The sequence below is a fragment of the Medicago truncatula genome, chromosome 1, assembly GCF_003473485.1.
Source record: "Medicago truncatula cultivar Jemalong A17 chromosome 1, MtrunA17r5.0-ANR, whole genome shotgun sequence".
NCBI lineage: Eukaryota > Viridiplantae > Streptophyta > Magnoliopsida > Fabales > Fabaceae > Medicago > Medicago truncatula.
In genome coordinates this window covers 21,340,547-21,367,953 of record NC_053042.1, presented here as the reverse complement: position 1 = coordinate 21,367,953, position 27,407 = coordinate 21,340,547, and the positions used below count along the sequence as shown (strand labels likewise).

At 33.7% G+C, this 27,407-nt stretch overlaps 2 protein-coding genes across 5 annotated transcripts; both read right to left on the bottom strand.

Annotated features, from left to right (window-relative positions):
• On the bottom strand, positions 1 to 11,807 carry LOC25483315 (DNA-(apurinic or apyrimidinic site) endonuclease, chloroplastic). 2 transcript variants are annotated; one of them, XM_013611991.3, is made up of 12 exons: positions 11,688 to 11,807; positions 11,353 to 11,538; positions 10,471 to 10,571; positions 10,280 to 10,359; positions 9,852 to 10,088; positions 9,358 to 9,680; positions 3,090 to 3,200; positions 2,510 to 2,647; positions 2,352 to 2,399; positions 1,437 to 1,517; positions 790 to 949; positions 1 to 359 (listed from the first exon to the last, which is right to left on the bottom strand). In XM_013611991.3, the coding sequence occupies exons 2-12, from the start codon at positions 11,473 to 11,475 to the stop codon at positions 238 to 240; spliced, it is 1,524 nt and encodes a 507-aa protein (XP_013467445.1). In that variant the 5' UTR covers positions 11,476 to 11,538; positions 11,688 to 11,807; the 3' UTR covers positions 1 to 237. The 2 variants fall into 2 exon arrangements, with proteins under 2 accessions (XP_013467445.1, XP_013467444.1); XM_013611990.3 differs by having other exon boundaries at positions 11,353 to 11,530; positions 11,688 to 11,797.
• A 2,678-nt stretch (positions 11,808 to 14,485) lies between these two features.
• On the bottom strand, positions 14,486 to 24,261 carry LOC25483316 (folylpolyglutamate synthase). 3 transcript variants are annotated; one of them, XM_013611993.3, is made up of 16 exons: positions 23,950 to 24,261; positions 23,579 to 23,766; positions 23,409 to 23,474; positions 22,681 to 22,790; positions 21,892 to 21,952; positions 21,005 to 21,088; positions 20,192 to 20,248; positions 19,503 to 19,563; positions 19,249 to 19,295; positions 19,004 to 19,081; positions 18,237 to 18,395; positions 17,336 to 17,674; positions 17,076 to 17,154; positions 16,173 to 16,328; positions 15,589 to 15,788; positions 14,486 to 15,001 (listed from the first exon to the last, which is right to left on the bottom strand). In XM_013611993.3, exons 1-16 carry the CDS (start codon positions 24,065 to 24,067, stop codon positions 14,942 to 14,944), a joined length of 1,863 nt encoding a protein of 620 aa, XP_013467447.1. In that variant the 5' UTR covers positions 24,068 to 24,261; the 3' UTR covers positions 14,486 to 14,941. The 3 variants fall into 3 exon arrangements, with proteins under 3 accessions (XP_013467447.1, XP_024633247.1, XP_024633253.1); XM_024777479.2 differs by having other exon boundaries at positions 17,336 to 17,665; XM_024777485.2 differs by lacking the exons at positions 22,681 to 22,790; positions 23,950 to 24,261 and having other exon boundaries at positions 23,579 to 23,720.
• Between the last annotated feature and the right edge of the window lie 3,146 nt (positions 24,262 to 27,407).

Here is a 27,407-nt window from a genome sequence, read left to right as displayed (position 1 = left end):
TCTAAACATCATAGATCATTGCATTAAACAACTAAATTTTTCTTAGACATTTAAGTTCATGTATGTTCTCTTTAGGACAATAATGATCATAGATAATATGTACAGACAAGGATAGCAGAATTTTCCAAGATGAAGCGAATAGGACAAGAAAAAGCAAAAACCCTTGCTTCTGGTAAATAGGCTTGTTCAAAAATCAACATTCTCTATAAGCTCAGAGCCAGTGCTTCAATTGCATATTTAGAGCTTCATAACGAGACCGATTGGACAATGATCGCTCCCAATCACATCAGGGAGAATGTATGAATCGTGAACTTTGTCAGCTATGGATTCCGAGACAAGGAAATAATCAAGACGCCATCCTGTTTTAAATTTTAAAACAAATCATTGGAATAACAAAGAAAGGAGATTATTTGAAAGGAACTCAAAGTTCGTTCAGATGATTGATAATAATTAAGATATTAGTTAACTCACTACTGATTGAATGAGATATACACAATCACATGACATGTCATGTGTGTGCTTCGTCAAAAGTAATATCTTAAACATATCAAAAATTGCAATTAGAAATTTTATTTAAGCTAGGGTAAGAGGAGAAGCCAGACAATAGCTGCCATATGTGCTTGACTTTATAAATGTATAAATACCATCGTGAAAAAGATACATATTAAGTGAAGTGGTTGAATTGGAATCATAGTTAAAACTTGTGTTTATATTTGCACAGAATATTGTATGAAAACTATTAAGTTATAAGTATTGAACGAAACAATTTCAGGAGTAAGCTAAAAATACCTCTGTTATACTTGCGCCCACCATGCCGATAACCCCAATAAGTATATCCAACAACACCAGGATGCTGCTTTCTAAAGGTATCTACAAATCCGTTTGATAAAAAATTTGTCTCAAATGATTTCCTCTCTTCATCTGTGAACCCGGCACTCCTTTTGTTACCCTGCGAATACATACATGCATGTAATGTAACTATCTGAATCGATCAAAACACATACTAAAACTTATACTCACATTTGATTATTCATGATGTTATCAATTTAAATTTCATCCTGTCATTGTATTTTTATACATGCTTAAACCAAAGTAGCTCCCCTTTCATGTTTAAACAAATTTACTAACCCAAGTTAAATTTGCCAAAAATGTTATGGCCATGAGACTCAGCAAGTTACTAGCCTACTGCCCTGTTCTAATTCTCACAACACTAAAAGGATGTCAGCTATTACATACTCGCCTAACATGCTAGGTATCCTCATCAAGCATCTGGCATCCCCAAGATACTGCAAGGTAAAGTTGTTTCCTAGGAACCCGCATTACGAGTGAGACACACCATGATGTTATTGCTATATATACAACAGTACAAGAATTTGCCAAAAGCGGCAGATAAATAATAATGATATTGACCAGAGTACCAACTTGCAATCACTTACAGCAGGGTTGTATATGTCTATCTCTTCATGAGCACAATTCAGATCACCCGTCAAAACTACAGGTTTTGACTTTTCCAGCTCCTGTACCGACCAGAAAATGAATCATGAAGTCTTATAGAAAAACATTAAACCAAAATAAATATTATAAAATCATATGGAACGAGGATGTACAGCATAAGGTATCACTCTGCACCTCAAAAAATTTGTTGGAATAAGTGATGAATTCCAAACATCATTTTAATATGTTGGGCATACAGAACAACATTTTGCCTTTTCGAATATAAAACTATCAAGCCCAATTTAACCCGAAGATTGCTTACCACTAATGGATCAACTAGTAAAACTATACACAATTCATTGAAAATTGTAACAATAAGTAACCATGTACCAGATCCCCAACATCATTAATAACTTTGCAATGAGTTTATAAGCAATATAAAACTACAATAAAATTAAGCACGTCTTTACTTTAGCGCCTATAAAATACACTCCCTCCTATTAAGTTTAGTCCCTACAAAAATAATTCAGTCATGACTAGTCCTCATTTGGGGATTTTAGAGACTAAATATAGATGCAAACTTTCACCAAACGGGGAACTAAGGGTGGATGGAATTTTTTGCAAGGACTAAACTTGATAAGAGGATATTTTATAGGAGCTTAAAACATATTTAAATAAAAAAATCAACATTACAGGATTTCAATAGCACATGCAAACATAGCTAAAATAAATCACCTCTATCTTGGCTATATCATAAACCAAATTTCATAAAAATGATGATGGAATATGGTTAACAAAGGATGTATGGTATACTCTGACAAGATGAGGAAATATGATAGTATTACAGGAACGATGTATGATACAACAAAATTAATTAAGCCTTATTGTATTCATTGAGGGAATGGAGTAATACATACTTTCAAATAATTGCTGAGAGCTGGATCCCATTCTGTCACTCTGTAAGACTAAATTCAAACACAAAGATCAATTGGATGAGGATCCATTCGCTAGATTGAAGTATAGAAAAAAACAGTTGAGTTAGAAATATAAAAGTAATAGAGTTGAAGAAAAGTACCAGTCTTTTCAAGCCATCGCCAGAATTAGGCACGTATCCCGTTACCAGATAAAATGTATCAAACTCTACAGTCACAAGTCTACCCTCACTATCATGTTCAGATATACCTAGGCCATATCTAATTGAAAGAGGCTTTATCTGCCAGAATTTCAATTAAAAGAAAATAATATCAGAAAAGAATTATATATTGAACACCATTCTTGCATTTTAAATCAAGAACACAAATGGTTAGGCTATTCTGCAAATCATTATTTCTCGAAGTTGAATGATTAAGCAACAGAGTAGAGTTCTAAACCACGATATAAGAACAAATATAATTAGTGTTTAGCTTTCTTGAAGAAAGAATATGAGTGGTGACAAAAGCTTCACCTCATGTAGGTACAGAATAATTTGTTATCATCATTAATCTCACTGCTAAAAACTTCACTTAGAAAAATAGGTGTCCACCGAATAACTATATAATGATCGTGAATCACTACATCTAGAGTCTGGATTTTTCTTTTGAATGTAGAAAAACAATTTCACGTTATGAACCAAAATTTTCAATTATGAATAGTCGGGATGAAAATAGTGACCACACCCTTGAGATTATTGCTGTTCCAGAATAACCAAGCTTAGAAACACTACATGTCCAAAAGCTGTTCTCATAGCCATCGATCAGTCGCTGTTTTATTTCTTCAATATCCTTCTCCTGTTAGCAAAACCAGAGCACTCATAAATAGGAGAGAAAATGACCACTATGAATTTTCACATAAACATCATGGTTAATAGATTTTATTAGGCAGGTAATAAGACCGTCAGGAGTGCTACTCACAATTTAAGTATTTACTCTCGTTCTAATTGTATTATAACGTTCACTTTTACTTTTTATAACCCTTAAGGTATTAGAACTGAAAATATGTTTATTATATCATATTATGTGGTGAGAGTGTACATTTATATAGGTAAGAGTCTCCTAGTTAACCCCTAATTAATAAGGAAGATTAATCAATACAATCAATACAATGGCTAGTGGAGTTGAAACTAAATAGTCACAACTTTTCAATATCTCCACTAAGTACTTGATTAATTATTCTAACAGTCCCCCTTCAAACGGAGGGTGTCACAAACCCTCAGTTTGTCTCTAAGATAAAGGAATCTGGCAGTGGACAGAGGCTTAGTTAAGACATCTGCCCACTGGTCTTGAGCAGGCACATGCGAGACATTCAGTTCCTTCCTTATAACCTTTTCTCTCACAAAGAAAATATCCAATTCCATGTGCTTGGTTCTTGAGTGCAGGACTGGGTTGTGAGCAAGAGAAACTGCACTGAGATTATCACAATAGACATGAGGAATTTTACTCTTAATTTGCAATTCATTGAGAAGAGATTGGATCCAAATAATCTCAGCCGAAGCTTGTGCAAGGCTTCTATATTCAGCCTCTGCACTAGATCTAGCTACAAGGGTCTGTTTCCTTGCCCACCAGGAAACTAGATTGGGGCCCAGAAATATGCAGGCTCCTGATGTGCTTCTTCTGTCATCAGGATCTGAAGCCCAGTCAGCATCACAAAATCCGGTGATTGCAATAGGTTCAGTAGAGCTGGCAGGTGTAAGCATTAACCCATGGTGTAAAGTACCCTGCAGATATCTAAGTATCCTCTTGACTGCCTTCCAGTGATCTTCAAGGGGATTTGATAAAAACTGGCAAACTTTGTTCACAGAGTAGGATATTTCAGGTCTTGTTATGGTTGCATATTGCAATGCACCAACAATTGACCTGAAAAATGTAGGATCTGAGACTGTACTTGAACCAAATTTAGACAATTTTGTACTAGATGCCATTGGTGAAGGCATGCTATTAGCATTAATCATGTTAGCTTTCTGAAGAAGGTCCTTGATATATTTGGTTTGAGAAAGAAGTAAAGAGCCAGATGGTGAGTGATGCACCTCTATGCCGAGAAAATAATCTAGTATACCCAAATCTTTAAGGGAGAACTCAGAATTGAGCTGATGAACTAGATTCTGAATAGCCAGTTTTGAGTTTCCAGTGATGATAATATCATCAACATAAACCAATATAAAAATGCAGTGAGCTTGAGTGTGCAAAGTAAACAAAGAAGGATCACATCTGCTTGACTTGAACCCAAAGCTAAGTAAAGATGATTTCAATCTCTCAAACCATGCTCTGGGAGCCTGTTTTAACCCATAGAGAGCCTTGTGTAGTTTGCATACAAGGTTCTTGTCAGAAGATTCAAAGCCAGGAGGCTGCACCATGTAGACTTCCTCAGTTAGCACTCCATTTAGGAATGCATTGTTCACATCCAACTGCTGAAGAGTCCAGTTATAAGTAACTGCAAGTGTCAGAACTGTCCTCACTGTAACAGGTTTGACTACAGGGGAAAAAGTCTCATTGTAGTCAAAACCTGCTTGTTGATGAAAACCCTTAGCCACTAAACGTGCCTTGTACTTGTTTACAGTGCCATCTGGATTTTCTTTTACCCTAAATACCCATTTACATCCAATGGCCAGTCTGTTTGCAGGAAGAGATACTAGAGACCATGTCTGATTATGAAGTAAAGCATTATATTCTTCTTGCATTGCTAAATGCCACTTAGGATCCTGAAGAGCAGTTTTGTAAGTAGTGGGCTCAACATGAGTCAAAAGGAGTGTAGGGTTAATTCTGGGCTGCACAATTCCATGTTTACCTCTGGTTCTCATTGTGTGACAGTTTTGAGGATGAATTCTGTGAGGAACAGGAGGAGGAGACTCAGAATTAGTAGATTGAGAGCTAGTAACACTAGCAGATGACTCAGGTGAGGAATTTTGAGATGCAGAGGGAGATAGAATGGTGATGGGTGTGGGATTTAGGACCACATTATTTCTGTGTGAGGACTCGGAGTGATGAGAACTAATAGATGGAGTCTGAGGGGTGTTTGATATGGGAGTAGTAGGAACAAACTCGGAATGAGAAGTTTGGGGAGTAGGTGAGTTAACAATGTGAGGACCAGACTCAGAATGAGAATTTTGGGGAGTATGTGAGTTTACAGTAAAGGTTGTTGAGACAGGAGTGGGAAGAAAAGTGGATAAAGTGGGACCATCTGGTAAAACAGAACACACTTTCTGAGATGGAAACAAGTCAAGATAAGGAAATTTTACCTCATTAAACACAACATCTTTGGATATAAAAATTCTACCTGAAGCATCTAAACATTTATATCCTTTGTGACTGTTGGAATATCCCAAGAAAACACACTCCTTTGAATGAAAATCAAACTTATGAGAGTTATAGGGTCTCAAAAAGGGAAAACATGCACAACCAAAGCTTTTAAGGAATTTATAGTCTGGAAATTGAAGGTGAAGTAAGAAAAAGGGTGATTTATTTGCTAAAACTGGTGTAGGTAACCTGTTGATAAGGTAAGTTGCAGTTAAAAAGGCATGGTCCCAAAACTTTAATGGCATTTGTGCATGAGATAAAAGAGTGAGACCAGTTTCAACAATATGTCTATGTTTCCTTTCAACTGAGCCATTTTGATGGTGAGTGTGTGGACAAGTGAATCTGTGAGTGATGCCAAGGCTATTGAGATATTTTGTGAAAGGTAAAAACTCACCACCTCCATCAGTTTGGACAGAAGTAATTTTGTGATTTAACTGCAATTCAATCATGGTTTTAAAATTCTGAAATGTAGAAAGTGTGTGAGATTTGAGTTTCAGAGGATATATCCATGTGTATCTAGAATAAGCATCCACACAAGTAAGAAAATAGATATATCCACAAGAGGATTCAACTGGTGCAGGTCCCCAAAGATCACAGAAAATTAATTCAAGAGGTTTAGTATATGTCATTTGAGATGCAAAAGAAGGCAGTCTATGAACCTTACCATGACAACAAGAAGTACAGAAATCTGACAAGCTTTTATTTGGTAATTTTATATTACAAAGTTTGATAATACTTTGGAGCACCTCATGATGAGATGTCCAAGTCTGCTATGCCAGATACCATACATGGAAGGAAAAGACTGAGTAGAACTAGATGTTGAACTACTAGGTAAATGTTCAACACTATTGCATTGAAAATTATTGAAATTGAAACCAGTTGAGGGACTTAAATGAAAAGAGGCAGAATTATCAGTTTGTGCTGGAACTTTATTGCAAACAGTGTTGACACTAGAATTTTGAGAGACAGGAGCAGTGGTCTTGAATGATTTGGTGTGCTCAAATTGATAGAGACCATCATGTCCTAGAATACCTCTTAAAAGCACCTTAGAAGAATCCTGAGATTTGACAAAACAATGATTAGGATGAAACTCAAAGTAAACATTGTTATCTTTAGCAAATTGACTCACACTAACAAGATTTTTGGTTATAGAGGGAACAAGAAGGAGATTATTTAGTTTTAGAGTAGTTTGAGGATGTAAAGGAGAAGTAAATTGTAAGGAACCAACAGAGGTAATAGCCAAACCTTGTCCATTTCCAATATGGACCTGATCAGAACCTGAAAGAGACGTGGAATCCATGAGGTTGGATGCATCAGGGGTGACATGATGAGTAGCACCTGAGTCAGGGTACCAGGCATTGTTGAATGAATTGTATGGATCTGAGCCAGTTAAGAAGGCCTGGGGAGCTTGACCTCTCTGATTCGCAGCCTGTGTGGGAGGCCTAAGAAACTGTCCAGAATGTTGAGGACGTGACATGTTCTGCATCCATACATTTGGAGGTGCACCATAGCCTCCTGGTGAGCCATAGGGACTGTAGTAATCATTTTGTGGGGCAAAGAAACGGTAGTGACAATAGCTTGCATCATGACCAGTTTTTGAACATATTTGGCATTGAACATTGGATCTTCCACCGAAACGGCCACCACGTCCTCTGAATCTACCACCAAAACGGCCACCACGTCCTCTGAACTGGCCATTTCTTCCTCCAAAATTAGGGTTAGAGTTAGGAAACTGATTGTTTCCGGTGCCATCAGTATAATTGTGGTTTTGAGAATTAGGACCATGAGATTGGGATTCTGAATTTGCAGTTTCAGTGAGATTAACTGAAACAGGTTCACTGATAGCAGCTTTCTTGAACTTCTCCTTTCTAGATTCTTGTGTGAGAAGCTGAGATTCAAGTTCATCTAAAGAAACAACCTCAGATTTTGCATTCACACTAGCAACAATAGGGTCAAACTCTTCAGGAAGTGCTTCAAGAACAACTTCAATTAGGTCCCTGTGAGAGACCGGATCTCCAATTGAAGCAAGAGACTCTGAAATTGCGCGAATTCGAGCAATGAATTCAGCGACAGTGCGTGAACCTTTCGTAATGGATCTAAGTTCAGATCGAAGTTGACGCGAACGCGTCTTCATCTGCGTGAAGCAGTAACTATGGATCTCATCCCAAACCTGCCATGAGTGGCGAAGGAGAACGAATCGCGAAAGTAGCAAAGGCGAAATCGTTGAAAGAATCCAGGTGCAGAGCAATGAATCTTGTTCTTCCCATTCAGTGTAAGCAGGATTCTCCGTTCCAGCTTCGCGCGCTGCATCTGTGAGAAAAACCGGTGGAATATCAGGTGAAATCACAAATTTCACCATCTTCGTTCCGCGAAGAACACCTTCGACTTGTTGCTTCCATTGAAGGTAGTTCGTATCATCAAGCTTAACAGAAACTACTTGTTTGAAGGTTTTGGATGCTGCAGCAGTTACGCGTTGCGCATCAGAGGGAGAAGACGTAGACATGGCTCTGGATCAAGAAGCTCTGATACCATATTAGAACTGAAAATATGTTTATTATATCATATTATGTGGTGAGAGTGTACATTTATATAGGTAAGAGTCTCCTAGTTAACCCCTAATTAATAAGGAAGATTAATCAATACAATGGCTAGTGGAGTTGAAACTAAATAGTCACAACTTTTCAATATCTCCACTAAGTACTTGATTAATTATTCTAACATAAGGTTCTGCTATATCAGACAATTATTAAAATAATTCTAATGACCAAGAACCAACTCAAACCATTAGTCTCTATGCTAGTGATTTTGTTGAAGAACATCAGTTCTTTGAAAGAAAGCGGGGTTGATTTGAGGGATTGTAACGAGTCGCTAGTCCAAATATATCCCTTCAACTACCTCTTATATTTCTAACCACAAGCCGACCTTAACAACTCATACTAATTTGAGAAGCCGCTGCTATTCTTGCTGCAGACAATATCAAGCTCATCCATTATTATCCATGCCAACTAATATCGCAGTTGGCTTCAAAAAACAAGTACAAATTAAAAAAAAAAAAAAAAGAAAAAAGAAGCTCCGAACAAGCAAGATTTATGATCCAACGACTTGTTCTTCCAATCACCTCAAAATTAGATATCTATCAGCAAGTGTCTGTGTATTACAAGTTTTCTACAAGAAACCTTTACTAAATTTCTATAGAGACCATCAAACTAGTTAAAGGTGCAGAAATCAATGGCAAAAAGATTGAGTGAAAAAACCATGTACCATGTGTCACAAAACATATTGAATACCTGTATGTTTTGTGCCATTCTCTCGCAAAATAGCATGAAGTCCTAACTTCATTATAATAAAAGAACTTTGAAACTATTAACCTTATATTAACTTACAAAATCAAACAAACTAAGTAGAATACTAAGGTATTAAGCAATCCAAAATAAAAATAGTTCATGTCATGAAAAATAAAATAATAAGTTCAGGATTTTCTCCGGCCTTTATTTTTTCTGATGTTATGTCCTATTGTTATTCATTCAAGGAAAACATCTTTCTGAACTATAAAAGCAAAGATTAACTTGATCCATAAAATCAAATTCTTAAAATCAGTAAGTTCTTTGCTTCGTTTTTCAGCAACCATCAGAATTTACCAGAACCAATACTCTACCTGCAGTTTAGTCTCTTGCAAGCACAATACATCGAAGTCTTCCCTTTGGGCAAGTTGAAGTGCTGAGAATCCCTGTAATTTTAGCAACGCTCTCAATCCATTGACATTCCAAGACAAAAGCTTGACAAAGTTTGTATTCCGAGAAAGAGGTGGAGGTCTCATAGTACTAGGATTATATGCAATCCAATCCTTTTGAGGTTTCTTGTGAGCAAGAACAGTCCATGTTTCAGTTTGAACAGTCGTTGTACTGATTTCATCTGATTGCGCTACAATGCTTACAACATCTGAAGATACTTTTCTCTTCGTCCTGGAAGGCTTAAAATCTGACAAAAAACACACATAGATGATTAATTTAATCACTGCATGAATTACACTTGAACAAAAAATGACAAGCCACGAGACAAATAAAGGAATGCAAAGAGAGTGAGAATTATGCTAAATATTTCTTAGTAGAAAGTTTATAATTATACATAATCTAGAGTTTAGAACACAACCTGAAACCTCGTCTGATTTAACTATCAGCTTCTTTTTGGTCGTTGCTTTGACAATTTTGCTTTCAGGTTCTGATTGTTTTAACCTTCTCTTACCCTGGTTAAGTTCAACTGTCTCTAGAGTATCATCAACTTCACCCACAGGCTCTTCACCTGATACCTTTTCAGCATTCATTTCTAAAGATGTATTTTCAGAAGAAATGAACAGTCCTTGTTCGTCTCTAATTTGAGAAGCTTGCTCTGCAGAACACAAAGACACACCTTCAATTAGTTTTTTAAAGGAGCAACAAGGAGTCTAAGGAGTAAAAGATATTGTTTGGACTTTGGAGACAATATTTGAACTCGAGCAAAATAAAAGAAAAACAAAAAGTCCATTTGCTCCCTTCCTCAGTAAACAGTAAGTCTGAGATAATGGTGACAGAATTGTATACCACTTATATTATTGTCCATGAAATTCTTCAAGGCAGACAAAAGATCCTCCTTACGACCTTTGGCAGGAACCCTTATACTCCTGAGAATTGAAAACCATTCCCAACATATAATTACTTCAGAATGTTGCTTGAAACTAGAACTAAAACAGTAGCTACTAGCTACATTCTAAGGGAAAGGCATATCGACTTACTTCAATGTCTTCCGGAGTTCTGGAACAGTCATGGTGTCTACTATAGCCGGGTCATTTCTTAATCTTTCAATCTCAATGGAACAGCCATCAACATCATTTTCCTACATCATCACCTTATAGTGAATAATCAAGAGAAATTGAGACAGAAACGAGGATTGCAATCTATGAAGCATAGACATAGACAAAAACTCCGGACATGACACTGAAACATCGACACCAATAATAATATAAAAAAGTGTTAATACCTCAAATAGCCAATGTAATTTAGGCAAGGTCTTAAAATAGCCCCCGTAAATATAAAAAAAAAAATAAAATAAAACAAATTTCACTGTAATTTTAGATTCTTCATAATTTACCATCAACCTGTTACAAAAAAAATATTTGGGAGAGGTCTTAAAATAGCCCCACTAAAGGGTTAAAGTGTCTGGAAATAGCCCCTCTAAAGAGTTAAAATATGAAGAGTCCAAATTACAGGGGTGAAATCTGTTTTTTACAAGTCTATTTTCAGGTCTCACCCAAATTAGATGGGTTATTTAAGGTATTTAACCCTATAAAAAAACATAAGTAATAAAATGTAACCCCATGTGTCGGTATCATGTCAACACAGGACATGACTTCATTCCTATGAAGCACGGATACTCCTCAAATTAGGTGTGTCTCGGTGTCGGACACGCGTCGGTGTCGGACACGACACCGACACATATGATTACACTGAATTATGTGATTTTCTCACATTATTAGCGGTGTCGATGTGTCAGTGCCCGTGTCGTGTCCGGTGTCTGTGCTTAACAGCGCTTCATTCTGAAGTGCCATGCTACATAGATTACATCATTACTCAAAGTAGCATAAAAAAGACAATATCACTAAAAACATCAATCAGACCTTAACAGTATGATTCTTGGAACCAGAGCTTGCTTCTAAACCTTTGAGGTTCATATCATTCTTGACCTCAACAAATGATGAAATGGGTTGTGAGGAATTTGAAAAGGGCCTTTTAGACCCCATTGCTTTCACACTTAGACAACAAACCAAGCTCTTTCTACTCAAATGCTTCTGAAAACTGCAAAACTACAATCAATGAGTGTGTGTGAGACACAACATTTTGAATTTATTTTTAAAATCACTGATAAAAAATCAAACATTTTCCCGAGAAAAGTAAAATGAAAATAACTGATAGGAATTTGGAAAATAAAGAAGAGAGAAAAGAGAGAAGAAACCTGGTAAGATTGAAAGTGGTTGAAGAGACGAAATGCAGGAGTAGTTTCATGTCAGGTGAGCACCGAACAGAGAAAGAAAACGCAGCATAGACTAAGCGGAAGAAAATGAATTTATCAAATTAATTAAAGTAGGGTTAATAATGCTTTTATCTTCTGTAATATGTAATTTTCGATTTTTCTCTGTAAAAATTTTAGTTTGGATTTCATCCTTATAAATATATTTTTTTTCTCAAAATAACTCCTGATCCATATGACTCAGCAGATTCGCAGATGTGGCGTTGACATGAATATTTTTTTTTTTCATTTTTTTTTTTTTATTTGCCACATGTGTAATTCATTTGCACATCATGTTTAATAAAAAAAGTAAAAAACAATTTATAAAATCTGAAAAATCATTTTTAAAAATAAAAAATATCTAAAAATTTAGAATAAAAATAACTGTTTTCTTAAATATGATGTGTAAATGAATTACGTGGCAAATAATAAAATGAAAAACGAATAAAAAAATATCTATGTTAATGCCACATCAGCGAATCTGGTGAGTCATATTAATCAGGGGGTTATTTTGGAAAAAAAAACATAAACATTTTTTTTTATAAATTTTATGTATTATTCTATGTCTACGTTGTTTTATGTAATATTTTATGTTTACTTTGTTGTTTCTTATTGAAATTGTCTTTCATTTCAAAAAGAAATAAACACTTTGTTGTTTAGGTTGTTACATATTTACAATAATAGATATGATGATAAACTTCATTGATATAATTCATTTTAGGTTAATAGTGTTTTAACCCCTGTAATTTATGTCATTTTTTGTTTTACCCCTTGTAAAATAATTTTTTTGAATTTCATCCTTGTAATATGATGATTTTTTGGTTTTGGACCTTCATGAAAAATTTCACCCCCTGTAATTTGAGAAAATTTAGGTTTACCCCCTTGTAATTTGAGAAAATTTCGATTTACCCCCTGTTAATTTGAGCAAATTTTGGTTTACCCCTGCTATATCTTCGATTTTGTACGGTCAAAATTCATGAAGGTCCAAAACCAAAAATATTCAAATTACAAGAACAAAATCCAAAAAAAATATTTTACAGGGGATAAAACCGAAAATGACCTATATTACAGGGGTAAAACACTATTAACCCTTTATTTTAAGTTTACTCCTTAGTCTGTTTTATTTTCTCATTATTCGAACTTTGTATCTTTGTACTCTTTCTTTAACACACCTTGTGTTTGAGGATTCTCTTGCGTTTCTAATATATATATATATATATATATATTCCATTTTTCCTTGTTAAAAAAATCATATTTGCTAATTGCTTCGTAATTAATTATAAAAATAAGGGTTAATATGTCTTTACCCCCCTGTAATTTGGGCGAGTTCCGGTTTTCCCCCTGTAAAAAAAAAGTTTAGATTCCAACCCTATAATATAAAGATTCTCCACAAAACACCCCTGTAATATGAAGATTTTCCACAAAACACCCCTGACCCCATTCAGACGCTGATGTGGCACGCCACTGTGTAATTATTTTAATTTTAATTTTTTTTTTAAATTTGACATGTGTGTAATGGTTTAATAAATTATTTTTAAAAAGATAAAAAAAAACTGAAAATTCATTTTCAAAAATTTAAAAATTTTAATTTTATTTTATTTTTTTAAAAATTTAAAATCAAGAAAAAAAAAACAATTTTTTTTAAAACAAAAAAAAAATTGGATTTTTTTAAAAAAATAAAAATATTAATTTTTTTTACCAAAACATTCAAAAATTAGGTTATATTATTTTTTTCGAATATTTTTAAAATTTTAATTTAATTTGGATTTTTTTTTTCGAAAGTTTCAAAATAAATATAGTAAGTGTATGAATTTTTTATATATAATATTTTTGGAAATATATATAAAGAAAACAAATAGATAAGAATAAGAATAAATTTGGGTTGGCTGTTTCTTTTTAAAAATGCCCACAATTTTCAATACAAATAACACATGTAACAAATAGATAAGAATAAATTTAAATATTAAAAAAATTTCCAGATTTTTTTTATCCTCAATTTTTAAATATTAAAAAATATTCTCAAATCTATAACACATCGTAATAAAAATCTAAATTTTCCCAAAATTTTTAAATAAATTTGTATCCAGATTTTTCTTTTGTTGAGAAAATTTTAAAAACTTATTTTTCGAAAAACTTCAAAAAATATATATTCCAAATTTTCGAAAATAATTTTGAATTTTTTTTTTAAATATATATTTCAACATTTTCGAAAATAATTTTAAAAAATTTTGAAATATATATTTTTCGTAAATTATAAATTTTGGAATTTTCGAAAAATAAATATTTCAAAAAATATTTTTCGTAATAAAAAAAATCCTGATTTTTTTTAAATTTTTATATATTTTTTTAAATAAATAAATAAAATTTAATTATACAGTCAGCATGCCACTCAGCCCACCACGTCAGCAATTATGCACAGTCACATGGGTCAGGGGCTAAAATCAAAGAATCTTATTTTACAAGGTTGGAATCTAAACTTTTTTTTTTACAGGGGGGAAAACCGGAACTCGCCCAAATTACAGGGGGGTAAAGACATATTAACCCTAAAAATAATTTAACATACTTACAAATATTTAATAAAGAAATAAATAATACAATTACAAATTTGAAAGAGGTCTATATAAAAGGGGGGAAAAATTCAAATGAATCATATTTAGTTATACAAGGAAAATTAATAAAATTCAAATGAATCATATTTATTTTTTTGGTTACAAAATGAATCATATTTAGTTATACAAGGAAAATTAATAAATGGATCACAAAACATGATAATAGAAATTTGGGACGTATAATCCTAGCGAGCATAACTCAGTTGGTATGAATGTTACAGTATAGTATACAGGGGTCTGGATTGAAATCCTAAATTCGAAACTTATTCACCTTAAAAGGTGAATTTCTAGCCACCAAGCTACTCGACACAAAATAAATAAAAATTTTGGGACGTACATTTATTGCACGGTTCTCCTACTGTAGTACCGCACCGCCGCGGACTTTCCTATACTGAACTTTCTCAAGTTTAACAATGACAGTCCTTCATTTAGATGATGATGATGATGTGGAACATAATTTGCAAAATAGGAAGAAATATATGCATGTCCTTGAGAAGTCACATGAACTCAGTGTCTCTAAAATCATTAAAATAATGGCAATTTTGGCTGCAATAGAAATTTCCAAAGCCAATTGGTATACTTCAATTTAAATCATCTTTTCAAGAGCTTTAGGACATCTCCAACCAAATGCAGAGATCCAGTGACAAGAACCTACAACCATTGGTAAGAAATGGCTCTCAGCACAAACGTTTTATAGAGAAAGGAATGCGGTAAGATAGAGAAAAAAGTAATAATAATAACACAAATACTTATGTCCCGGAAATACAACTCAAATGGTAATAGGATGGGATATTTGATATGCTGCGCAGGTTTGAACAAGCAATTTCTCATTTTTCAGCACTTAATGTGTGTGAGTTTCGCCGTTATACTCTTTAGAACCAAAACAAATAACACATACTTTATGCACCCATCAATGTTGATGCCTGGCAATACGACTCAGGAGAAGGAAAGCAATTGATACACTCACCAGGGTTTTGACACAGTTAACGGTGAATGGCAAAAACAAGAAGACAAGGAAAAGAGAAAGAAAGAACTGACAAATCCAACCCAAAAAGAATTAAACTGACTTCAATGAACATGATGATAGAACTAAAGAAGAGATGTTGCATACCAAAGAAAGATACAACCTTGCAAAAGGGTAAAGAGAACAGGTGAAGAAAAATATAATTGTTACTTGATTAATGGTTTTTACTAGAATGCACTCGGATAAGAATAAAGTACCCGTCCACGCTACTCACCTGAAGTCTTGTTGATGGGTGTTCTTTGACGCAGTCCCTCAACCATTTTATTGTCAATGGCAATGAAGGTATTACTGCACTGCATGGAAAATCGTTGTGGGAAGGACCTCCCTTTGAAGCATTATCATATAAAAATTCATGAGGTGGTAACATCAGCTTGCTCTCTATCTTGAAATCCTTGTCAAGCAAAGGGGTCATTTCTGGAAATAAACAAAACAGTCCGAAGAGAAATCAAGCTTTGTTACTACTATTAAGTCCACTAAGGTAGTATCTTCAAATGAAATTAAGGAATTCTGCTACGGGTTTTCAAAATAGTTTCATCAGACGATCCATTATCAGTACATTCATCGTTATCTAGCATAATCCAAAGACTGATGATTAATGACATCAGTGACCGTTACTGATCTTTAAAACTTATACCGAGTCCACAAAGATCCAAAACAATATCTCATATTTTGGTTAAATTTATATGAGAAAATATTTTCCATTTTAGCTACATGAAAGACAATATAACTATGACAATCTTAACGACGCCATTGTGAGGAGTGACAGAGAATGTTACAAGCTGGAAAGATAGAACGTACCCTTCCCATGCATAATCTTCTCCCATATTCTTTGAAGGTTAAATTGCCATGACAGGTCTATCCCACTGAGATCAGAAGGAATAACTGATGCACCAGAAGTAACCTTAGTGTACTTGGACATACTCGGAACAAAAAGTGCTCTTGAGAAATGAATACCTAAGCAACGCTTCAATACATTAGTACAATGCTACAATTAGACATGAATCAATAATTATGAGATATCAAAGTAAGGAAATATATAAAACGGTTAGGACACCATTCCTTGTTTTATTATTTCTTTCTGATTCAAACCAGAACCAACAGAGCAAACACTTAACAATGGTACGAAAAATGTGTATTATTTTTTAAATGAGGTAATTATAGTAGAATGGTATCCCTAAATCACTGAGTTACAGTCCTATAGGAATTGCTCCCTATCCATAACAACATAAATGGTTTCCAAAAGATACCCCCACGCATACAGCCTATTTGCTAACTGCAACCACACAATTCAACAAGATACTCTCTTTCTTTCTCGCTGTCAGTGTCAGGTCACTATTCCACACTATCCCCTTATTTTACCAAGTGTAGACTTTCAAGACCTTAGGCCTATGTGCCAAATGATCAATCATCTTCCCTTTTGGTGCGAAAGACTCAATTTATGCCCTACCATTTTCCTGCAGACTAACTAATGATAATAGACCATTAAAGTAGAATATAATGCAAATGCATTTCTCTACCATATGTCAAGAGGGTCAACTCACGTCACTGATATATGATATCGCTTTTATTCATTCATGCTTATATCTAGTCTGTAAATATTAAATTATATATACAATGAAGGAAAAGTCAAGCTTAATGAAAGTAGCTTTTCTGACAGAAAGTCAAAATAAAAAAGTACCAGGTTAACTGAAGTAGGAATACCTGACAAAGCACATTCGTTCACTAACTGTGGAAGCAAAATTTTGGGATTTCTCACATCTAAGCAATTGAATAGAAGAATCTACAGTTAATCAATGATGAACGTCAGGAGGCAGGCAACTGATACTGGATTGGATAAGCAAATGCAATTCATATGGTAATCCAATTCACGAAATTCCAAGAAGGACAATCCTAGCATTTTACTAACAAATTGGGAAATATTGAAAAAAGGATAGACAATAAATTATTTTAGCAACACCTACCTGCCTACAAGATTTTTCAAATGTCCCCAAGGTCTTGCTCTCATGTAGAAAGGGACCATTTTCTGATGATTCCTCTGCATTTACTACACCAATAGACGTTTGCGATGCATTTTTGTATCCCTTTAAGGCATTAGAGAACCACTTTGCACATGCCTCCATGCTCTCTGGACTATGAGCTCCATCCAAATAAAATATCAACTCTCCGCCACAATTTTCAGACATAATCTCTGGGCAGTCAGAATATAGAGAAGAGTCACAAACAATCTGAGACCTCCCAGAAAAATTGGCAGTTGAAAGACCTCTAATAAATTCATCTGGCAAATTAGAATCCTGAAAATCCTAATGTACAGTTAAAAGCTAAGGTCAAAGAGGCACATAATGAAAAAAAGAGAAAGACCAACACAGCTTTAATATTAGAGCACCAAACAATGAAAGAAGGGCGGGTGGACTACTCTTTATAGAAAAATTATTCTATGCATAGGCACATGAAGTGAGAAAAAAGAAAATACTGGCCAATCCGTCCAAAATCATTAAAATCTTTTTTGGTAGATAGACGAAATGGCAAAGCCATTATAAACTCACACACACAAGTGGAGGTACCGGGGTTCGAACCCCGGTCATGGCATCCGGCCTAACAATTTCGGCATTTTGCCAGTTGAGCTAGGAGTAGGACTTCTGGATAAAATCATTAAAATCTAATTAAACATTTCAATGTCTGGAAAATAATTAATGCATACCAACAAGGGATACAGTTAACAAATTCTCATATATAACGCCTAATTACTGATATTATAATTATAATTGTTTCCAATTATTTTTATTTTAATGAATTATGACCAACATGGCTTAGCATAATATTTAATAGATGCATGCATGAACTAAGAGAAGAATTTTAACTGACGTTTTGACAAACTTTTTCCCAATTTCCTGTTCTCTGAAGCCAGCATCTAGAGAGTGAGACTGCAAGAGCAGCATTATAGAGTTGGTGATCACCAGATAAACAGAACTTTAATCCCTTCATTTGTTTACAATCTAAAGGCTCAGTAACTTCCAGTGGAACCTGCAGCCATTGAAAACAGGAAAAGAATTATTGGCATGCTTGTCCGATTAATGACCTATATTTCCTACTAAACTAGAGCTCTCAAATACACGAAGTAACTAGGCACACTCATAACTGAAAGACAGTCAGACCATACCTAATTAAGAAATTTCATAAAAAGTTGATTTTTATTTATATGTATTTTTAATTTTAACTATGGAATCAATCTAAAAATTGACTAGATTAAAAAAAGCCTGTCCTTCAAAACAGCTAGGTATGGTTAAAACAAGTGGCCTCTTTATGTCTTTATTTGAATTAAAACATAATTTAATACTCACTTTATTTTTCAATGGAATACCTGGATAGACTCAAAAAGTATCCCCATATATACAATAAAAGACCAAGCTGAAACTAGACCGGATGCAGATCATTAAAAAACTAACTAAAAATGTGTTGTGTTTCCAATAAATAAATTAATGCTTTGATAGAATATTATCCCTTAGACATGGTGAACAAAGGAGCTTCTGTTAAGAACTCTCAAAATGATAAGAGACAATCTCAAAATGCTATTTTTTTCCTCCGTTTTTCTGGAGCAGTTTATCATAGTTAGGATTGAGAAAAATGATTACCATGAGTTCTTTGGCCCTCTCAAGGATAACATCCATTGCTTCAGGAAGTTGGGGTACTGTGAAGGCAGGAACTTTAGGCTTCAGGAACAGGGAACACATCAATTCTTTAGAAGATAAGAAAAAATAATGGTGGGGAGAAGAGGCTTTCAATTAGATAAATTGGAAACATAAGTATTATACCAAGAAACCTATCTTTACATATAAATCAATGTGCAAGTTTGGTTGCTATAGCAGAATTTTCATACCTTAAAAATCCCTGCCTTGTGTGACGCTATCTGTCCAAGAGTATCCCCTGCGGGATTTAATCATTTTAAATACCAGTTTTTCGTATTGTGGTCAATTCAGTGCTATTGAAAAATCCACAAAGTTTGAAGGATATAATGAAAATTTCCTTGGATGATAGACTATGATTGTCAAAGCAGATACATTTTAATCTCTTTCTGATCAAATCAAATGCAAAACAACAGAAAAAAGCTCAGAAAGTATAAGACATACACACCTAATATCTCAGTATGATCCATCCCCAATGAAGTAATGCCGCAGACAGTAGGCTCTTTAATCTGTACATTCATAATCAGTTTCAAATTAATAGCATACTAGTTGCTTAAGGAACACATTTATTCTATTAGTTAAATCAAATATTTAAGGGTTAAATATGTTTTTGGTCCCTATAAATATACCAACTTTTCGTTTTAGTCCCTCTAAAATTTTCCTTCAACTTTTAGTCCCTATAAAATTTTCAATCATTACTTTTGGTCCCTCCTTTAAAGTAAACTTATATGTAGAATTCATATTTTTAAATAAAAATTTCTAGAAAAATGTATAATATTATAAGGATCTCTCTCAAAAAAATTTAGAATTTTTTACCAAAACATGAATTAAATTTGTATATTTTTTGCAGTAAAAAATTCATATTTAATTCATGTTTTGTTAAAAAAATCTAATTTTTTTTTAGTGATGTTTACAATTTTCTATACATTTCTGCATAATTTCATTAAAAAATACCTAAAAAGAGGGACCAAAAGTAGTGATTGAAAATTTATAGGGACTAAAAGTTGAAGGAAAATTTTAGAGGGACTAAAACGAAAAGTTGACATATTTATAGGGACCAAAAACATAATTAACCCAATATTAAAACAGAAAAAGTTAAAAGAAGTAAATCGGTGATACCATAAGTCAAATGCATACCACGTTTGTTGAGTCTTCTGTGCCTCCAAGACCAACTTCTATAATGGCAGCATCAACCTGTGAACGGGGAACAGTTTAATAAAATATTGGCAATGACCAATGAGGGGTAAAGAATAATGAATGTCAATACAAGCAGATAAGCAAATGTTAATAAACACATAAACAATGGGGAAAAGCAAAATAAATTATATGAACTAGCAGCACATATACTGAACTAAAGGTGCAGCATATGAAAAATAAAGGTTGAGCAAAGATACCTGAATCAAAACATAATAATTTATTAAGATGCAGATATACATATAAGAATGCAAAAACATTAAAACACTGAACAGCATTTCATCTTAACATCAGAGCGATAATTTTTTTTAAGAACATTAGTTTAGCTTCACAACAATCCTAATAACTTTTAGATAAAAATAACAAATGCTAGAAAAGCATAGCAGCTGAGATGGAGAAATTATTCCATCTGTTTGGAGATAGAAACTCCAGAGTTAAAAAAGCATGTTGCAGACAGATAAAGGTATATTACTAGCAACGGCATAAAATTTTAATTCAAATCAAGAGAGCATGGCAAGCTGGTTTGGGTTGGTACTGTATCATTTAAAACAACATTAATCTTGCACCTACAAAATAAATACAGTAAGAGAATGTTGTAAAGATCATTAGTTGGTGGACTATGGGAATTTGACCCATGTATAAGAAGTTCTTCACATTGGATCTTCCACAACAGTTACTGCATGCAGGGATACGTGGCATATTTGGCAAGGATAATACAGTAAGAAACTCCATGATAAGCTAAAATACAAAGCTTACCTGTTCGGATATAAATATTTTGAAGGACAATATAGTAAGAAACATAAACAACGGGGGCATTGGAAGCTGCTCCGTTGCTTTTTCCTGCAACATTAAGCTTCGGGAATTGAGAAACTGCTAACAGAATATGTCAATGTAAAATGGATAATATATTTACACAATATCATTTCTTCGCAACGGTCTGTCATGTCAATGTAAAATGTAACATCTAATTTGAAATCTAAAGTACAGAAATTATGATTTCTAATCAACATTAATGTACAATAGAAGCATACTTAGAAAAAAATAAATTATATTGCCTGTGAAGCTTGATAAGAGTTGATATGCTATCTTTTCAATCCCAAAGCTCCTCCCTTTCTATCCACAAGATTAAATGTGTTGAGGGGTATTGTTACTGACACTAAGGTGTACAACAGCAAGGAAGGGAATGGAAACACTTGAATAGGGACGGTTGTGAGAAACGAGCGAGCAAGGGATGTATGAAAAGTACATAGTGAGAATGCAACATAACAACCAGCCCACACAGAAGATAGGGACAGAAACAGATTTGGGTAGTGGGAAACAAGCTTCTTAAAACAAGCTCCTTATGTTCTTGTATAGATCACCATTTTAGAGATCTCAACTTCTTAATATCAACCACGACAAAGAGATTCTAGATGTTTTCTTTCATTAAACACGAGTTCTGTTTTTTATTTCCTATAAGTATATTATCAGAAGGCCAAAAGGGAACGGCCACAAACACTCTAACAATAGCAAATTCTTCTATTAAATATCACATACAATACAAGCAATCATACTGTATTAAAGATACACTTTGATCCGAGATAAGTACATCTAATTAGAAAGAGGGAGTCAAAAAGAATTACTTGAAAAATGGAAAATAATACCTCCAATTGATTCCAACAATCCCAGAAATACTGTAAAAACTTGTCTTCTGATATGTTAATCCTACATGAAATATTAACGATTCAGAAGTTAATGCCATGCATTTAACAAAACTAGCACAGAAAGCATGAATTTCCACAAAACAGCTAGTTGTTCTGTTGTACAAACGAAATAAAGCTGGCATTGTTACTTTTCATATAAAAAATCATCCCTAGATTCTATTTGCAAATCTATAGAATTTACATGAACTTTGAGTAATCAGTTTCATTTTTCATCAGTTATGTGTTTATTAATATTTTTAATTGTACTGTAATTCCAAAATATATCAAATAACGGCCATCCCGCACCCCGCTATCCTAGTTTTAGGGTTGGTTGCTCCACTATTGGTGACTGACAGCATGGACTTTACTACTAAGCAGTGTATCTCAATGAAATTCTTTCTAACATAACAAGATATATTATTATATAAGTAAGAAAATACGAATAGAACCTAATCAACTGAAGTTTAGATGTATTCTCATTTATCTGGGTTCATTATTTTGAGTAACAATTTTTTTTTGAAAGTTTGCTATGTATTTTCCAGGATCAACCATATATCTATGCTGTACAATCATGCACTCAGGTAAAGGATAGATCAGAAGTGTGTTTGTGAGTGTGCCTGAGAGAGAAAGGGACAGTGGAAAATGAACTATAGGGGTTAGAATAGATTATTGGAATGATGAACTGCTAATGCAGTATATCTACACAAATGTTAAGATCAACTGTTGTAGACAATCCATTCAATTACTAACCCATCTATACGAAACCGTTCACGCACATCAATTAGGTGAGGGGATGTGAAAACTCCAGTGCGAATACCACACTCCCTTAGGATTGCCTCACAGAATATGCACGTTGAACCCTGACAGTGACAAAGTAATCCATTAACTAAAAGGGCAAATGCAAGATAAACATGAATATTAGGATAACCTTTCTGTCATGTCAGGACAACAATATCAGAGAACTATAAAGGGCAGCCAGGGACACAAAAGCTCCCGCATATGCAGGGTCCGGGAAGGAGTCCCACCGATTGGGGTATTGTACACAGTCTTACCTTTTTTTTTACACAAGAGGGTGTTTTCAGGACAAGCACCAATATACTATAGGCACATTTGGATTAAGCTTATTTTGAGCTTATGAAAAACAGCTTATGCAAATAAATAAGCTTTTATGTATTATTTATAAGTTTTTAAATATAGTTTATGAAAAAACAGTTTATAAATATACAATTTCCGTCAATGAGAACTTAAAAATTAACATAAAAACTTATTTATTTGCATAAGCTGTTTTGCATAATCCAAACGGCCCCTATGTCCATCTAAAATGTGTATAATGTAACCTCTTTTTACTCCAACCATCCTATGGCAAGCACACCAATATACTATGTTCATCATAAAAATAGCCTTTTCTTGAATATCGAAGCTTAATGCAAAATGATTTTACAGTAGTTATTACAAATAACAAATTACGAAAAGAGTACCTTTCCCTTTGTGCCTGCCACATGAATAATGTTGAGACTATTCATATCTTCTTCCAAACCCAATATCTGTAGAGAAATCATGCATTTACTTTATAGTACTGCAAGAAGTCTCTTGAAGCTCTAATGCCTCGGAAATACAATAAAAAACAGATTATTCATTGACATATGACCTTGAGATACATTGACATCTTTTCTAATTTATTAGCAATAGGTGGCTTCTCCCCACGCCTTTGGCGAGTAATAAGAGATGAAAGTTTTTCCATTGCTGCTTCATATGAAGATGATGGAAAATTTTGCAACCGTCCGTTGTCGACAACATTGCTGCTTCCCCTTTCAAAGAGAACTTCAGATACAAATCCTAAAACATCAAACCAAAACAATTTTCAAAAACTCAATTTTAACCATTCCTTATGGTATGTGGCCTGACTTATTCCCACCCCTACCTCGTGTCAGAAGGCAACACAACCTTTCAATATTCGGAAATCGAATAACAGAGAAACGAAATTGATTTAAAAGACATTGTATTAGAATAAGAGCTTACTTCTTGAAATGACATTATGTATGTTTGTGTATGCAGGAAATTGAGTGGAAATCCACCATTTATGGTTGATAATTGATTTGAAATGTGAAACTCCAATCATCCCACACTTTGTGTACATGCTGAAACCAGCTATCACCAGCAACAACAGTTAGAAGAAGAAGAAGAAGAAGAAGAAGAAGAAGAAGAAGAAGAAAGAGAAGGCATGAATGAATGAATAATCAGAATTGTTGGTTGCTGAACGCTAGCCCAACTATACTATTATTTGATAGACAAACAACTCTTGCCCAAAACCTCAAATAGAATGAATTTGGATATGTGATATATGTGATAGGTTGATGATAGGGACTGATAGTTTATATAGTTGACAAGTGATAAATTAATTAAAGCGTTTTGTAAAGTTATTATTAAATGTAGGCTTAATATATGTTTTGGCCCCTCAATTTATTTTTGAATTTCATTTTGGTCCCTTAACTTTAAACCGTCTCAATTTGGTCCCATAACTTTACCTCCGTTTACCTAATTGGTCCATTTTGTTAAAAAAACTAACCGAAAGGACCACTTAGGTAAACGGAGATAAAGTTATGGAACCAAATTAAGACGGTTTAAAGTTAAGGGATCAAAATGAAATTCAAAAATAAGTTGAGGGACCAAAGCATATATTAAGCCTAATAATTTTAATATCTATACCTATAATTTTAATCTAAATCAAAATAATTTCAATTAAAAAATAAATTCAACAACAACAACAACAACAACAATCTAAATTTAATTATTGAGTAGAATAATTATTGATCAGACTTTCCTACCTATTAATCGAAATTCACCCAAAATCGGATGGTATATTATACTATAACACTTTTTTTCTAATGAGTCAAATGTAAAAAAAAATAAAAAATATTATTGGAAGTTATATTAACTTATTTTTTAATTTCATTTTGATCCCTTAACTTTAAACCGTCTCAATTTGGTCCCATAACTTTACCTCTGTTTACTTAAGTGGTCCCTTCAGTTAGTTTTTTTAACAGAAGGGACCACTTAGGTAAACGGAGGTAAAGTTATGGGACCAAATTGAGACAGTTTAAAGTTAAGGGACCAAAATAAAATTCAAAAATAAGTTAAAGGACCAAAGCATGTATTAAGCCTTAAATGTAAAATGCCAAAAGGATAATTGATAATTTATTTTATTTTTAATTTAATAGTATATTTTATATATTATTAAATTGATATTTTATTTTAAATTTATTTAAGAGTTGAATAAGTAAATGGTCTCCTTAATATACCAACATTTGATTTTAGTCCCTCTAAAATATTTCTTAGACTTTTGGTCCCTCAAAATTTTGTCTATGAGATTAGTTCATACTTTTTAGTTAACGAATGTCAACTTTTATATCTTTTAATGAAATCTTTTAGAAATAAGTAGAAAATTATGACAATATTTCCAAAAAAATATATAATTTTTTAACAAAATATGAATTTTTTAACACCAAAAACATAAAAACTGATATTTACTCTATGTTTTTGTAAAAAAATTCTAATTTATTTTTGGAAGAGATTCTTATAATATTTTGCACATTTCAGAAAAATTTCAATAGAAAATAGTGTTAAATATGTTTTTAATCTCTATAAATATACCAAATCTTCGTTTTAGTCCTTCTAAAATTTTATTTCGATTTTTAATCCCTATAAAATCGCCAACTCCATTCTCAACACTTACCTTCAACGAAACAAACATCATAAACACACTAGCTTCACCATCCAAAAATTTCTTCACTTGCTCCGCAGTCAAAAACTTCCCATCTACTGGCTTCGAGAATGTTATACTTTTGGTCAAAAAATTAATGTCAACACTAAAAGACGACATCCAGTCCTTACCGAAAATCACATCCATATTCACCAACGGCAAGCAAACAAGATCCAACTCAAACTCAACGTGACCAAAATTAACAGGACACTTAGCACAAACTAAGGAAGTTGCCACCGAGCCATCGGTCGGGGTATCGATGAACATTCCTCTCAACAACAGAGTTAAAACCAAACTCAAACGTTCAACACAACTAAGCGAGATGAAAGAATACGTAGCACTAGTATCAACAATTTCAATCAAATGAGTACTATTGATAAAAACACATACCTCAAATGAGATTATCCGGCTGCTCCACCTTCCCCGCCGCTTACTTTGGCTTGGTACACTTGGTACTGATACGACATGCTTCACCACAATTGTAGCACACGATTTCATTCCCCTTACATTCAAATGACTTATGACATGCTCTCTCGCACTTGAAGCAACTCTCTCCCTTTTTACAATCACTAGAGTAATGACCCAAAATCCCACACTTGTAGAATCTCACATCAGCAACATTCGGCTTAGAGCCTCCACCAACATCCTTCTTCTTCCATTTGTCCTTTTTATACGGTTTTCCAAAACAATGACTCTTGCCTTTCTTATTGTTCACAACCTTGTAGTGATTCACCTTAGCCTTCCCAGCATCATCAAATGTGACACTTGTGCATCAAAGTATCAAAATCTCAGATCTCATGAAAGCAGATGTACTGATGAATCTCGGGACTCAGACCACTCTCAACCTTCACACACTTAGACACCATAGCATCCTCAATATTGATGAAGGGACAAAACCAGGATATCTCCTCAAACTTGGCGGCATACTCCGCAACAGACATGTTCTCCTGCTTCAACTGCAAGAACTCCACCTCTTTCTTATTCCTCAAGTCTTTCGAAAAGCACTTCTTCAGAAACTCACTCTTGAATTTCTCCCAAGACACCACTTCTCCACCGGCCTCAAGTCTTCTCTTAGCTCTAGTCCACCAATACTCAGCCTCCTGTGCAAGCATGTGAATAGCCAATCTAACTTTCTAGTCCTCATCGGTAACCATAGCACGAAAGATCCTCTCCACAACTTGAATCCCGATTTGGGCTCCATCCGGGTTAAACCTCCCCTTGAACGGTGGTGGATTGTTTCGCATGAAAAGATCTAGCTTTTGTTCCTCCGCTTCTCCATGATCCTGATGACCATTAGCAGCCTTCTGTAATGCCCTATTTCTATTAAAGCGGTAAAATGTAACGCCCTCTTTAATTATTTGATTATTTTAATGAGTTTAGAATATACTTATATGATTTGTGTGATTTATATGATTTATTTTGATGAGTGATATTTTGTTATGTTATATGTTGGTATTTATTAGTATAATATAAATGTTATTTGGTTTAGAAATATATATGTTATAGAAATATATTTGTTATAGAGATATATTTGTTATTTGTTATAGAAATATTTTATATTATATATATATATATATATATATATATATATATATATATATATATATTAGAATAGAATATTGAGTTTAGGGGTTGTTATGAGATTTTAGAGAGTTTTGGGGGAGAAAGAGAAATAAGATAAAATAGAAAAGAAAAGTTATAAATAGGAGAGACATGG